This window comes from Phoca vitulina, unplaced genomic scaffold, assembly GCF_004348235.1.
Source record: "Phoca vitulina isolate PV1807 unplaced genomic scaffold, GSC_HSeal_1.0 scaffold36, whole genome shotgun sequence".
In the NCBI taxonomy this organism is placed as follows: Eukaryota; Metazoa; Chordata; class Mammalia; order Carnivora; family Phocidae; genus Phoca; species Phoca vitulina.
In genome coordinates this window covers 7,238,099-7,250,825 of record NW_022589739.1, presented here as the reverse complement: position 1 = coordinate 7,250,825, position 12,727 = coordinate 7,238,099, and the positions used below count along the sequence as shown (strand labels likewise).

The window sequence follows — 12,727 nt, the reverse complement described above, 5'->3', positions numbered from 1 at the left end:
AAGGAATTCTTTTTTTTTCTTTTCTTCATAAATTAAATTAACTGGAGGAGAAGAAAAGAGGAACAGGCCCTCTTCATCTCCCTTTTCATTCTATTTACCTGAGACCCTCCAGCCGCTGGGACAAGGCATGCACACAGGTTTGCAATGAGACTTTCCAAGGAGACATTCAGACTGTCCACATACACAGTGTAGATCAAACCTAGGCAAGCCTGCAAAGAGAAGATGCATGTAGTTTTTTCATGGAAAAAGTAAACATTGAAAATAAATTGCTGTGACATCTGCTCCTAGGAAACTTCCCTTTGAAGCCAGTAAAGTATATTATATTCTACAATGACCACAGAATAAATTTTAAGCAGCAAATGTTATTAAGTTTATTAAATTTTCTTCCTTAACCAGAAGCTCTAAATGAGCTTTTGAGATGAATTTATAAAAAGCAGAAATCTATAATTTGTAAAACAGGTGCTTGTGCTCAGATAACCACTTTAGCAAATTTGTAGGGCTTTAAAACTGTTTTGTCTCTTACTTTGTAAAACTCCAAATTTCAAGATAAAAATTTAAAAATTTTATATTTTTGTGGTTCTTAGAACATTTGTTATACAGAAAAATTTTGTGACTTATTACAGAGGTTAGCAAAATAGAGACAAGATATGTAAACACTTTATGCTCAGAAGAAGGTAGGCAGTAAAGTGAAAGACAAAATGCAATCTTTATGAATGTTTCAGTTTATTAAAATTTGTGACTCTAAAAAATTAGTATTTGTTAGAAGTTACCCGTTATTATTGAAATCTTAACATGAAGTTAATTTTTCTAGAATATACATAATCTCAACAATATGGAAAAGTTTTCCAGAAATTTCCAAGTCCTTGTGAAATGTTAAGGTATATTTTATACTTTCCAAAGAGATCTGTGATTTTGGACAATAATCAACATTACTATTATTAAAGGTAGCAACTGAAATAAGAAAAATAAGCCCTCTTCTTTCAAAGCTTAAATGTATTTATAACTAAATAAAATTTTTTTCTTGCATTTGAAAATTCTGAGTGTCTCAAAAAGGAAAATATCAGGAAGTAAGCAATATTCTAAAGCTATCTTGGCAATCAGAACTATTTGAAATTACAAATATCCATTCTGTTTACTTGAGCCTGGTATTCCTCAAAAGAACGGCACGTACTGCATGGAGCACTGGGTGTTATACGCAAACAATGAATCATGGAACACTACATCAAAAACTAATGATGTACTGTATGGTGATTAACATAACATAATAAAAAAAAGAAAAAAAGAACGTAAATAAAAATAGACAAAGTTGTTATATTACTAACGCATTTTAAATTTGCTATAGGTAATCAAATAATTTCTTTTAGATTCATAAATTTTGGAGTCAGTAGTCACGGGATCTATTTTAAAGCAAACACTGTATATCCTTATAAGTTTAAATATACATTAACTTAGGTATTTATTTCATCCAACATGAACACATTTTTTCAGTTCACACTATATTTATTTTATTGATGAATCCATAATCAATTTAAAGACATCTTAAATACAAAATCTTGTTACCATGGTTCACTCAAAACAGATTCACACAATAATACAAATCAATAATGACAACTATGAGTTCTTTACCCTAAAAATTTCTGGATAATCTAATCTGGATACCAACACCAGGCTTTTGGGAGCAAACACTTCTGCGGGCTGAATTAAACCAGACACTTCCACTTCACCTTCAATCTCTTCCTTCTTTGTTCCCTAGAAAAAGATGTACTGTAATCAACAGACAGAATTTCCTAGGTTTATAACACAAAAAATAGACATATCACACATTTTCATATAATTTACAAAATCCAAAATTAATTATAAAATATAATTTATAATATAATTTACAAAACTCAAACTAAAAATAAAGACACATACTTTGACAGGAATCTAAGAAGCAAGTAAGTAGGCAAAAAAATTATAAAGGAAGGTATGCTTATTTCACTTTTGAAAAGCTCCTTATGCTGCAGATACAAACCAAAACTTTATGGGAGCATTTGGTTTCTGAGGGAAGTACTGACAATCAAAGGTAAAGAAGATACATTCAAATTATTTTAAATAGTTACCCAAACAACTAAAAATGACACTCACTTAAATGGGAAGTCAGTTTTTAAGGAAAGAAAAGATCTGTTTTAGAAGTAAGGCACTAATTTTTTTTTCCTACTTGTCCCAATCTTTCATATCACAAAAGTGATGATCATTTAGGATTCCAAGGCTTACAGAATAATCAATCCTCTTAGAAGTAAAGCCCAACTGGCTCTAAATTCCTTTTGCTCATAAGCAACAATGTTGATGTTTTGAGAAGAGAAAATATCTTTACACACAAAACTAAGTTTCAGAACATACTTACTACCACTAAACAGTACACTTAATAATGGTTAAAATGGCAAATCTTATGTCATGTATTTTTTAGCACAATAAAAACATCTATAATAAAAAATACCTGACATTTCAATGACTAAAAATACTGATTAATGAAATAAGCTTTGAAAACTATTATTATCATTTATGTGTCAATGAATGTTTCCTGTGTACTTACTGTTCCATAATACTTTATGATACATTACAAAACCTTTAAGGTAAAAAAAAAAAAAAAAAAAAGACAAGGTAGTAAAGCATTCAGATTTATCTCTAGACGATATTCTAAGATGCCAGGACATTTTCCCTAACTAGAATCCTCTTCTCTTTCTTTTCCATTAATCAAAGTTCCAGCTCAAAAGTCTATCTTCCCTCCTGAAGCCTTTCCTTTACTCATTTTTCTCCTAGTCTTACTTCTCAGCACAGTTCACCAATGTATCATATATCTTCAAACTCATTTCTCCCACCAAACCTCTCCTCAAAATGCCACAAAACGCCATATCCAACTGCCTGCTTGACAGCTCCACTTAGATGACTAACAGGTATCTTAAACATATCCAAAACATAGCTCCAGTCTTTCTCCCTGAACTCCATTCCTCCCACAGTATTTTCAATCTCGGTTCATGGAAATCCTCTTTTCCATTTGGCTGATCAAAAACCCTGATTCCTCTCTCATATTCCATATCCAAACTGTCAGCAAATCCTGACTGCTTACCATGTCCACTCCTACCACAATACTATGAGCCACCATCATTGCTTGCTTGTCTGGATTATTTTAACAGTCTCCTTCAGTCTCTCCTATTCCTCTTTAGCCCCATTTTACTTCCTTGTTGCTCTCAAACATGCTGGACATGCTCCCAGCTAACCACTGTTTGTTATTCCTTTCCCTAGAATACTCTTTTCACAGATATTCTAATGATGAATTCCCTCATTTCCATTAGGTCTTCATTCAAGTGACTTCTGCTGTTAAGCCTTTGCTGGCACCCTATTTAAAATTACAATTCCGGGGCACCTGGGTGGCTCAGTCGGTTAAGTGTCTGCCTTCGGCTCAGGTCATGATCCCGGTGTCCTGGGATCGAGCCCAACATCCTGCTCCCTGCTCCATGGGAATCTGCTTCTCCCTCTGCCCCTACCCCCTGCTTGTGCTTGCACACACACACTCTCTCTCTCTAGCTTGCTCTCAAATAAATAAATAAAAATCTTTTTTAAAAAAATAAATAATAAAATAAAATTGCAATTTCCTAACATTCCCTATCCTCTTTCCTTGCTTTATATTTCTCCATGGCACTTGTTACCACCCAACATACTACCCATTTCACTTGTTTTTTGTTTGTCTGTCTCTTCCATTAGAATATGCTCTGTATAGACCAGGATTTCTGTCTTGCTCACTGGTAATTTCCCAGTTCCTAAAACAAGAGCTGGGCACATGGTTGATCCTTTCTGAATATTTGTTCACTGCATACATGCAGGAATGAATTTTCTTGGAATAGTTTTCTGGGTATTTTACTAAGGGAAGTCTTTTTTCCCCCAGTCATAGAGGCCAAGAATTATATTTTCTATCTCCTTTGGAGCCTGTATATTTTCTAGTACAGTGAACTATAACCAAGTATTAGATGTCTATGGAATGCACATATCCGAAGGGAACTATCTGTTTACTTTTTATATGTGTCATAAGGTCCCTATGCTCTTGAAAGATTTTCATTTGTTACAAAGCAAAAGCTAAAAGGTTGGTTTTTGAAATCCTTAGAAATAATAAAAATGTGATGAATATAAATTTGCCAAAGATGTCCACACATAATGATTCTTCATGGATTACTAACAAATCTGAAATGACAAAAGAATGACTAAAATTCCTCAAAGAGATAAAGCTATCCATTTTATGAGACTGTGATAAATGCCCTAGAGTACCATTAGAAGCCAGCTTGACTAAGGAGATAACCATTTCAAATAAATGACTATTCACCTACTTGGACCAAAACACAAAATACAATGCATTGGTCATTTCCTTTTTTGTTTTTTTTTTAAGATTTTATTTATTTATTTGAGAGAGAGACAGCACAAGTGGGGGGAGAAAGGCAGAGGGAGAAGCAGATTCCCCACTGAGCAGGGAGCCCAACGTGGGACTCAATCCCAGGACCCTGGGATCATAATCTGACTGAAGGCAGATGCTTAACCGACTGAGCCACCTAGGCGCCCTGCATTGGTCATTTCTTAAAGCTATTCTTTAACTAAGTATTCACTAAATGAAAGAGTTATTAACAAAAAAGAAAAAAGGTCAAATATAATGTAAATCAGTATTAAGTAAAAGCAATTCCATTTTTATTTACATCACTTTTTATTACAGAGGCTTTTACTTTGTAAATGTACTATAAATCATAAGATGTTGTTATTCTTAATTCCAACAGCTCTCCTACAAGAATACAATGTCACAAGTTTAGAGAAAATTCATACTCCTCTTTTCAAAGCAAAATGTACTACTATGATAAAAAAATTTTTTTTAATCCAAAAACTGTTGGTTAAAATAAGGTTTGTTCCAGGAGACAGTAATGTGGTATTTTTGATAAAAAAATTTTCTATAAAAAAATTTTACTATAAATAATTTATCATCTAAGAGAATACTGCCTCTTCTCTCTGCTAGAACAGTTTTTCTGTAACAATTATGTAATGATACTGGCTTTATTTGGTTTGTGTTTTACAATGATAGATTTTCACATATTGAAAAGATATGAGAAACTTGGGGCGCCTGGGTGGCTCAGTTGGTTAAGCGACTGCCTTCAGCTCAGGTCATGATTCCAGGGTCCTGGGATCGAGCCGAGCCCCGCATCAGGGTCCCTGCTCAGCAGGAAGCCTGCTTCTCCCTCTTCCACTGCCCCCTGCTTGTGTTCCCTCTCTCTCTGTCTCTCTCTGTCAATTAAATAAATAAATAAAATCTTTACAAAAAAAAAAAAAAAAGGAGAAAATTAAAAATAAGCAGGAAATTTAAAACATAGGCTATGAATGTAATAGATGTTATAATAATGCTTTGAAATTTAATATTTTTTTAAAGATTTTATTTATTCATTTGAGAGAGAGACAGCGAGCAAGTGAGAGAACACAAGCAGCAGAGGGAGAGGGAGAAGCAGGCTCCCGCTGAGCAGGGAGCCTGACGTGGAGCTGGATCCCAGGACCCGGGGATCATGACCTGAGCTGAAGGCAGACACTTAATGGACTGAGCCACCCAGAAGCCCGGAAATTTAGTATTTTATAGCAGAAAACATTTTCACATATTTTATCTCACCGAACAACATCTGCAACTCTTTTTCTAACCTAAGATTATTCCCAGTTCTAGTAGGTCCCATTAAGGATACAAATTTATCTTTTTTTTAAAGATATAAGTTTATCTTAAACACTCCACTGAATTGTCTCACAAAGTTACCTTATCCCTTGTACCTATCACAAGCACATGCCACAATTTGCCCATTTATAGATTTTTTTTTCTGCCCATTATTACTGTGGACTACATGTGCTAGTGGAATTCTCAGCTTCTATGTAGTTTACATTCTATGTAGGTCACAGTCTCTGTGCTTCAATAATATGGGATAGATTAGTACTCACCATATCAATCTGCCCCAAAAATACTATTGCCCTTTAAACATATCCTGAGACAAAAATGCTAAGAATTATTATATTACTGATTTTATGAGCTGACTCCTTAGGCATAATATTCAGGAAGTTTGTCCTGTCACTCAGGCTGAATCTGTCAACCTCATCTTTGTTGCGTTCTTGATGCTTGATTCCTGTCTTTTCTACCTTGAAAAGACTTGTTGAATCCAGTATCATCTCTGTGCCAAGCTCATTTTCAACAATGTTATTTCATGCTAAAACTCTTCTTACAATATTTCTTTAAGCATTCTGGTTCAAAAGGAGGATAAAAGGAGAGCACCTGGGTGGCTCAGTCGGTTAAGCCTCTGCTTTCAGCTCAGGTCATGATCCCAGGGACCTGGGATAGAGCCTGTATCTCCCTCTCCCTCTGTCCCTCCCCCCAGCTTGTGCTCTCTCTCGCTCTCTCTCAAATAAATAAAGTCTTAAAAAAAAAAGAGGATAAAAGGAATTACAAGTAAAAAATTACCAGTTCTACATTTCGCTTTTGAAGTACAAGCAATTTATTACAGCGCACCACTATATAAAATTGCCTGTTATGCAATTTAAGGACTTTTAAATTTTCCAATATTGCAAATAAAAGAGTCTAAGTAGTTGCAAAATTCTGTAAGGTCTATAATTCTCCCTGAAAAGCTACTTTGTTTCTTGTTAATCATGTTGACATGTCCACATGATAAAACCTGGTTTTTCCTTGCATCGGTCTAGAAAATAATGACTACATGAGAAATATACATACTAGGATAACAAGCCTTCAGACAAATCAGGCCACCAGTCTTCAGTTCAGAATTGAATTTACCTTTAGCAAAGACAATATCCAGATATTTTCCCCCTTCAACAGCTCCTGGGTTCTATAGTATTCTGAAGGTAGAACAAATTCATTTGTAGAGCTACTATATTTTCACCCAGGAAGCTTCCTATTTTTAAGTGGCACATAGTCCATAAATTATTATTCTTTTAAGATATACTAAGGCAGCATTTCCCAAAGTGTTTTCTGCTGAAAGCTAATAAATACTACTTAGCAAAAAGGTCTTCTAATCAAAGAATTTTGGAAACAGTAAGTTAAAGCCAAGTTAAACAGGTTTCTTTACTGCAGGGTTTCTCAGACTTTGATATGCAAATATTGTTTGTGCAATGCTAAGCAAAGGAGATATAAAATATTTCTCAAACTTACTGGACCAGTGAAACCTCTTTATTACAGAACATTTAGAGGATCTAGTGCCCTATGGAATATACATTGGAAAAGGCTATCATAAGCTATTTTAAAATACAAAATGTGTGAAACTGAAGTATGTTTATGTTCATAGGTTCTATATCCTTAGAAGGCTAGGCAAACAGAATACTTATTTCATAAATAGATTATTCTAGTTGATATCTGTTTCATTAATTCTCATATTTCATAAAGTAAGGTAAGATCTGAAAAGATGAGAAAACAGACAAGGCTGCTGGGAGCTAGGGTACTGCACAGCTACCCCAGGAAAATATTTAGCATATTTGTGGTCCCTTCTCACTAAATGAGTTAGGAACTTCTACTCTTGATCAACAGTTCTCAAACTTTAGTGTGCATCAAACCATGCAGGGCTTGTTAAAACAGATTTCTGTCCCATCCCTAGTATTTCTGATTAGTAGGTCTGAGGTGGGGATTTACATTCTAACAAGTTACCCAGTGATGCTGATACTGCTGGTTCAGGGACCACACTTTGAGAATCACTGCTCAAGACTAATTAATGTGAAAATAGAAAAGAAAATAACAACTAACATATACTCTATGCTATACTAAGCATCATATCAGTGTTAATTAATTCATTCATACAATAAAATTTTATTAAATACTACCTCCCAGTACAGGAAACCAGAACTCCTTGGAGAAATGACATTCTATATCTGGGTCAGAAAAATGTACAAAATGAGCCTATTCATCTTATTGTGTCAAGGAATAACAGAAACATTCAGTTTATTCAAAATGAATAAAAATTGCAGTTGACTGAAACTCCTCAAACACACAAAAATGCATGAGTCCATAATGACAATTTTTTTAAGTGGTCACTAGTGATGATTGCTAGGGTACTAATCTACTATTTTGAACATTTTTTTTTTTTAAAAAGGAGTAAGTAATTAAATTTACTGTATTTTATATTGAAGTGTAGTTGATAAAAGTTCTATTTTATAGATGAATTTCACTCAGTTAATAAATGCAGAAGGAATAACAGAATGAGGAAGTTACCTTTTTGCAATTCCTATTGAAATAATGTATTTAGCAAGGATCATCAATAGATAATAAAACCATTAAGTGAAGGATGGCACTACCTCAAACCCACAAATCAATCTTGATATTACTAAAAACAGAGGAACCAGAAATTAAGTTCCTCTTGATAGGAAGTATAGCACAATCTTTGAAATAGTCTTGCTTTAAAAATTGAATGTGAATCTAATCAAGCCTCTAAATCTAATTATCACTTTATGGAAAATATGCCAAATAGAGGTACAAGTTAAATAATAATATGGGGAATTAATCAGCCAAATCTAGCATGTAGGGCATTCCATAGGACAAATGACCCAGTTTCTCCACCACAGTCCCAAGAGTGGGACTGTTACAGAAGAAATTTAAGGAATACCAACATTACAATGTGTATACCTTACCTGGATTCTGATTTAAATAAACCAAGACATTTTTGAGACAATAAGTTGGATATCAGATGATATTAAGGAACTATTCAAAGTCATAATTAATTTTGTTAAATATTATAATGGTAGAATGATATGTAAAAAAGCCCTTATCAGTTAGAGATGCATACTAAAATATCTATAGGGGAAATAACGGTGTCTGGGGTTTACATTAAAATGCCTATCCCTAAAAAAAAAAAAAATCAAGGATTTAGATTTTAAAAGATTGACAAATGCTGGTAATTTTTATTTTTTAAATTTTTAAAGGTGGATACAGTGTAATGGAGTTCATTAAATTAGTCACTTAATTTTCTATATGTTTAAGAATTTCCATAATAAAAATTGAAGCAAATAAAACCTTTATTGAACACCTACTATATGTTGACATGGTTGCAAGTGATGGGGATTTAGAAGTCAACCAAAGAGACAAAGATCTATATTCTTCCCATAGGTCTATATTTTTGTAGCTGTAAGTGCATTATCTTATTAAACCCTTCCAACAACCCTCTGAAGTAGGTGCTATTTTCATGACTTACCCATGGTGGAAAAATTTACATAGCAAGAGGTAAAGTAATTTACCCAAAGTTATACTTCTAGTAAACTTATAGAACTAAGGTCTGAGTCCAGAGACTGGTCTGTGAAAAGGTTTTTAAAAGGGACCTTAGAAAAACATCTAATTCAAACTTCTCAAAGGACAAGCAAATAGAGATTGAGAGGTTACAATGTTGGCATATAAACTATAAAAAATGATTAGTGATATGTAAACTTGTTTGCGCATTTAACGTATCTTACTGGGTGTCCACCAAGTGCCAAGCATTAAGGCTACAGTAGTGACAGAGCCCCTGCTCTTATGAAGCACACATTCTGGTAGGGGAGACCAAATGAAAAGATGAATAAACAAATGAGCAAAATAAGTCCTTTGTGTTAAGTCCTATGGAGATTTAAAAAAAAAAGATGAACAATGGAGAGTGACTGGGGAGACAAATAGAGCAAGGGAGGTCAAAGAAAGCCTCTCTGAGAAGGTGAAGTTGGAGCTGACATCTGCAAGACTAGCAACTAGTCTCTTGAAATCTCAGGACAGCACAATTCAGACAGAAACACAGGCAAATGCAAAGGACCTAAGATAAGAAGGAGTTTGGTATATTTTAAGAAACACAAAAGCAGCCAGAATATATAAAACCTAAGTAGTTATGAAGAAAACTATTGCTCACCACAAATGTAGCTACCATCTGTCACCATACAACACTATTACAATATCATTGACTATATTCCCTGTGCTGTGACTTTTATTCCTGTGATTTATTTATTCTATAACTTGAAGTCCCCTTCACCCATTTTGCCCATCCTCCCACCCCCTTTCCTCTGGCAACCATCATTTTGTTTTCTGTATTTACAGGTCTGATTCTGCTTTTTGTTTGCTTATTAATTTGTTTTGTTTTTTAGATTCCACAACAGTGAAATCATATGATATTTGTCTTTCTCAGTCTGACTTATTTCACTTAGCATAATACCCTCTAGGTCCATCCAGGTTGTTGCAAATGGCATGATCTCATCCTTTATTATGACTGGATATTCCACTATATATCTGGAATATCTTCCTTATCCATTTGTTTCTTGATGTACACTTAGGTTGCTTCCATATCTTGGCTATTGTAAACGATGCTGCAGTAAAAATAAAGGTGCATATATCTTTTCAAATTAGTGTTTTCATTTTCTTTGGGTAAATACCCAGTAGTGGAATTACTGGATCATATGGTATTCCTCTTTTTAATTTTAATTTCTCTTTTTAATTTTTTGAGAGACCTCCATACTATTTTCCACAGTGGCTATACCAGTTTACATTCCTACTAATAGTGCATAAAGATTCCCTTTTTCCCATATCCTTGCCAACACATTTCTTGTCTTTTTGATTTTAGCCATTCTGAGAGGTGTAAGGTGATATCTCATGGTGGTTTTGATTTGCATTTCCCTGATGATGAGCGATGTTGAGCATCTTTTCATGTGTCTTTTGGCCATCTGTATGTCTTCTTTGGGAAAAAGACTATTTAGTTCCTCTGTGCATTTTTTTTTAAAGATTTATTTATTTGAGAGAGAGTGTGTGCAAGCAGGGGAGGGGGTGCAGAGGGAGAGAGAGAATCCTGAAGCAGACTCCCTGCTGAGTGCAGAGCCCAATGCAGAAATCGATCCCAGGACCCTGAGATCATGACCTGAGCCGTAATCAAGAGTAAGCCCCTTAACCAAACTGAGCCACCCTGGCACCCCCTCTGTGCATTTTTTATTAAATTGTTTGTTGAAGAGTTTTAAGCAAGGAGGCTATTCTCACTTCTGTTTTGAAAGAAATCACTCTAATGTTGAATGGAGAATAGATTGCAAAAGTAGAAAGAGGAAGGCATTGTTAGAAGCCTTGTAGTTCAGGCAAGATGTACAGTAGAGTAGTAACAGGAGAGAGAAGAAAAGTAGATGATTAAGGATTCAATCTGGAAGTAGAATTGACAGGATTTGCTGATGGCTAGAATGTGCAGGGTGAAAGAAAGGGAGGATAAGTGGTAACTCTAAGTTTTTTGTTTGAACACATGGATGGATAGTAATGACATTTATTGAGTTTAGAAAACTAAAGAGGATACAGATTGGGGCTGGAGATGGAAGAAAGGAATGGGTAGTAATCAGGAGGCAATATGCCTTGCGTATTTTAAAGGCTCAATAAATGTGAGTTCCATTCCTCTTTCAGTAAGTGTTTTTTCCATTATTATAAGAACAGGACAAGAAGTTAAAGCTCTGTTTAGAAATAATGGCTATAAAGTCAATTATATTTCAATTTTTAAAAAAGCAACAAAATGGCTATAAAAACAATTTAAAGGTAACCATAAATATGACATAGGAATATACTAAATTCAACAAGTTTAAAAAGTAGTAAACAGTATATAGTGTTAAATATGTTTACATTTTTAATATGGAGGAGAAAAGGCCTGGAAGGTTATACTCCAAAAAAATAAGCATTTTTCTTAGCACTTGTCTTTGGGTCATGGGATTATGGTTGACATATACCACATAAAAATATACACATATCTAGTGAAAAATAATTTGCTAAAATGTTTACTCTTGTACTATCTTTATAACAAAAAGTTTAAAGTTTTAAAAAGTAAACAGTAACGTATCAGTATGTTTATTTATTAAACACTTACTAAATGGTTGGCCACATAGCAGGTGTCACAGAAGGATAAGGTGCAGTTCTTTGTGTCAGGAAATTTATATTCTAGCTTAAGTGCTAAAACCAACACAGGTGAAATAACAGCAATAAGTGCACAATAATACTGTAACACTTTGAAGTTCATATTTAAAGTGCTTGAGAAACTCTGAGAAGGGAAATCAGTGAGGCCCACAGCAGTGAGCTGGAACTTAAAGGACAAATAGAACAGAGGTAAAGGGAAAGGGAAAAGAAGAAATCCAACAATGAGACAAGTCAAAGCATCCAAAGAGGTCAAGCTTAGAAAAAGGCAGTATGCTATATACATGACCAGCTTGAATTTTAGTATATATCCATCCTGCCTATTTCATTTTCCTAATTTTAGCCCTTATATACCTTTTAAAAATATGAACTAAATACTATTTATGCCTATGTTCACATTATTAGTGGATAAAATAGATTAATTTGTAATATACTTTTTAATATAAGAAACATGATAATGATAATTTGTTGAAGCTTTGATTTTTGGCATCTTTTATTTCAGTAATTCTTACTGCATATCTTTTTTTAAACACCTTTTACCTTCCAGTTAATATGCAGTGAATAAATCAGAGTTAATAAATTAATCATCATAAACTGAAGAATATGGTCACTGGTACTATGTTCCTCATCCTTTATCCCCAAGACATAATTAATTCAAATCAATTATTAGATAGTACTCAAGAATTCTCTGGTATATCTTGTAAGATTATTAAGAGCATCTAGGACTGACTTCAAATGTCAACATTATGAGAAATACTATTAAGCTAATCCTTATCTCTGAAGAAAAAGAGATAATGAGTACAAACT

At 34.0% G+C, this 12,727-nt stretch overlaps 1 protein-coding gene across 3 annotated transcripts in view; it reads right to left on the bottom strand.

Moving 5' to 3' along the window:
- SBF2 (SET binding factor 2) overlaps positions 1-12,727 on the bottom strand; it is a 450,441-nt gene that overhangs the window by 225,336 nt on the left and 212,378 nt on the right. For all 3 annotated transcript variants that reach the window (XM_032427050.1, XM_032427051.1, XM_032427052.1), the window contains exons 4-5: positions 1,627-1,749; positions 99-209 (exon numbers count right to left, since the gene is read on the bottom strand). In XM_032427050.1, coding sequence (XP_032282941.1) covers positions 99-209; positions 1,627-1,749 — 234 coding nt within the window. The remainder of the gene's footprint in view (positions 1-98; positions 210-1,626; positions 1,750-12,727) is intronic.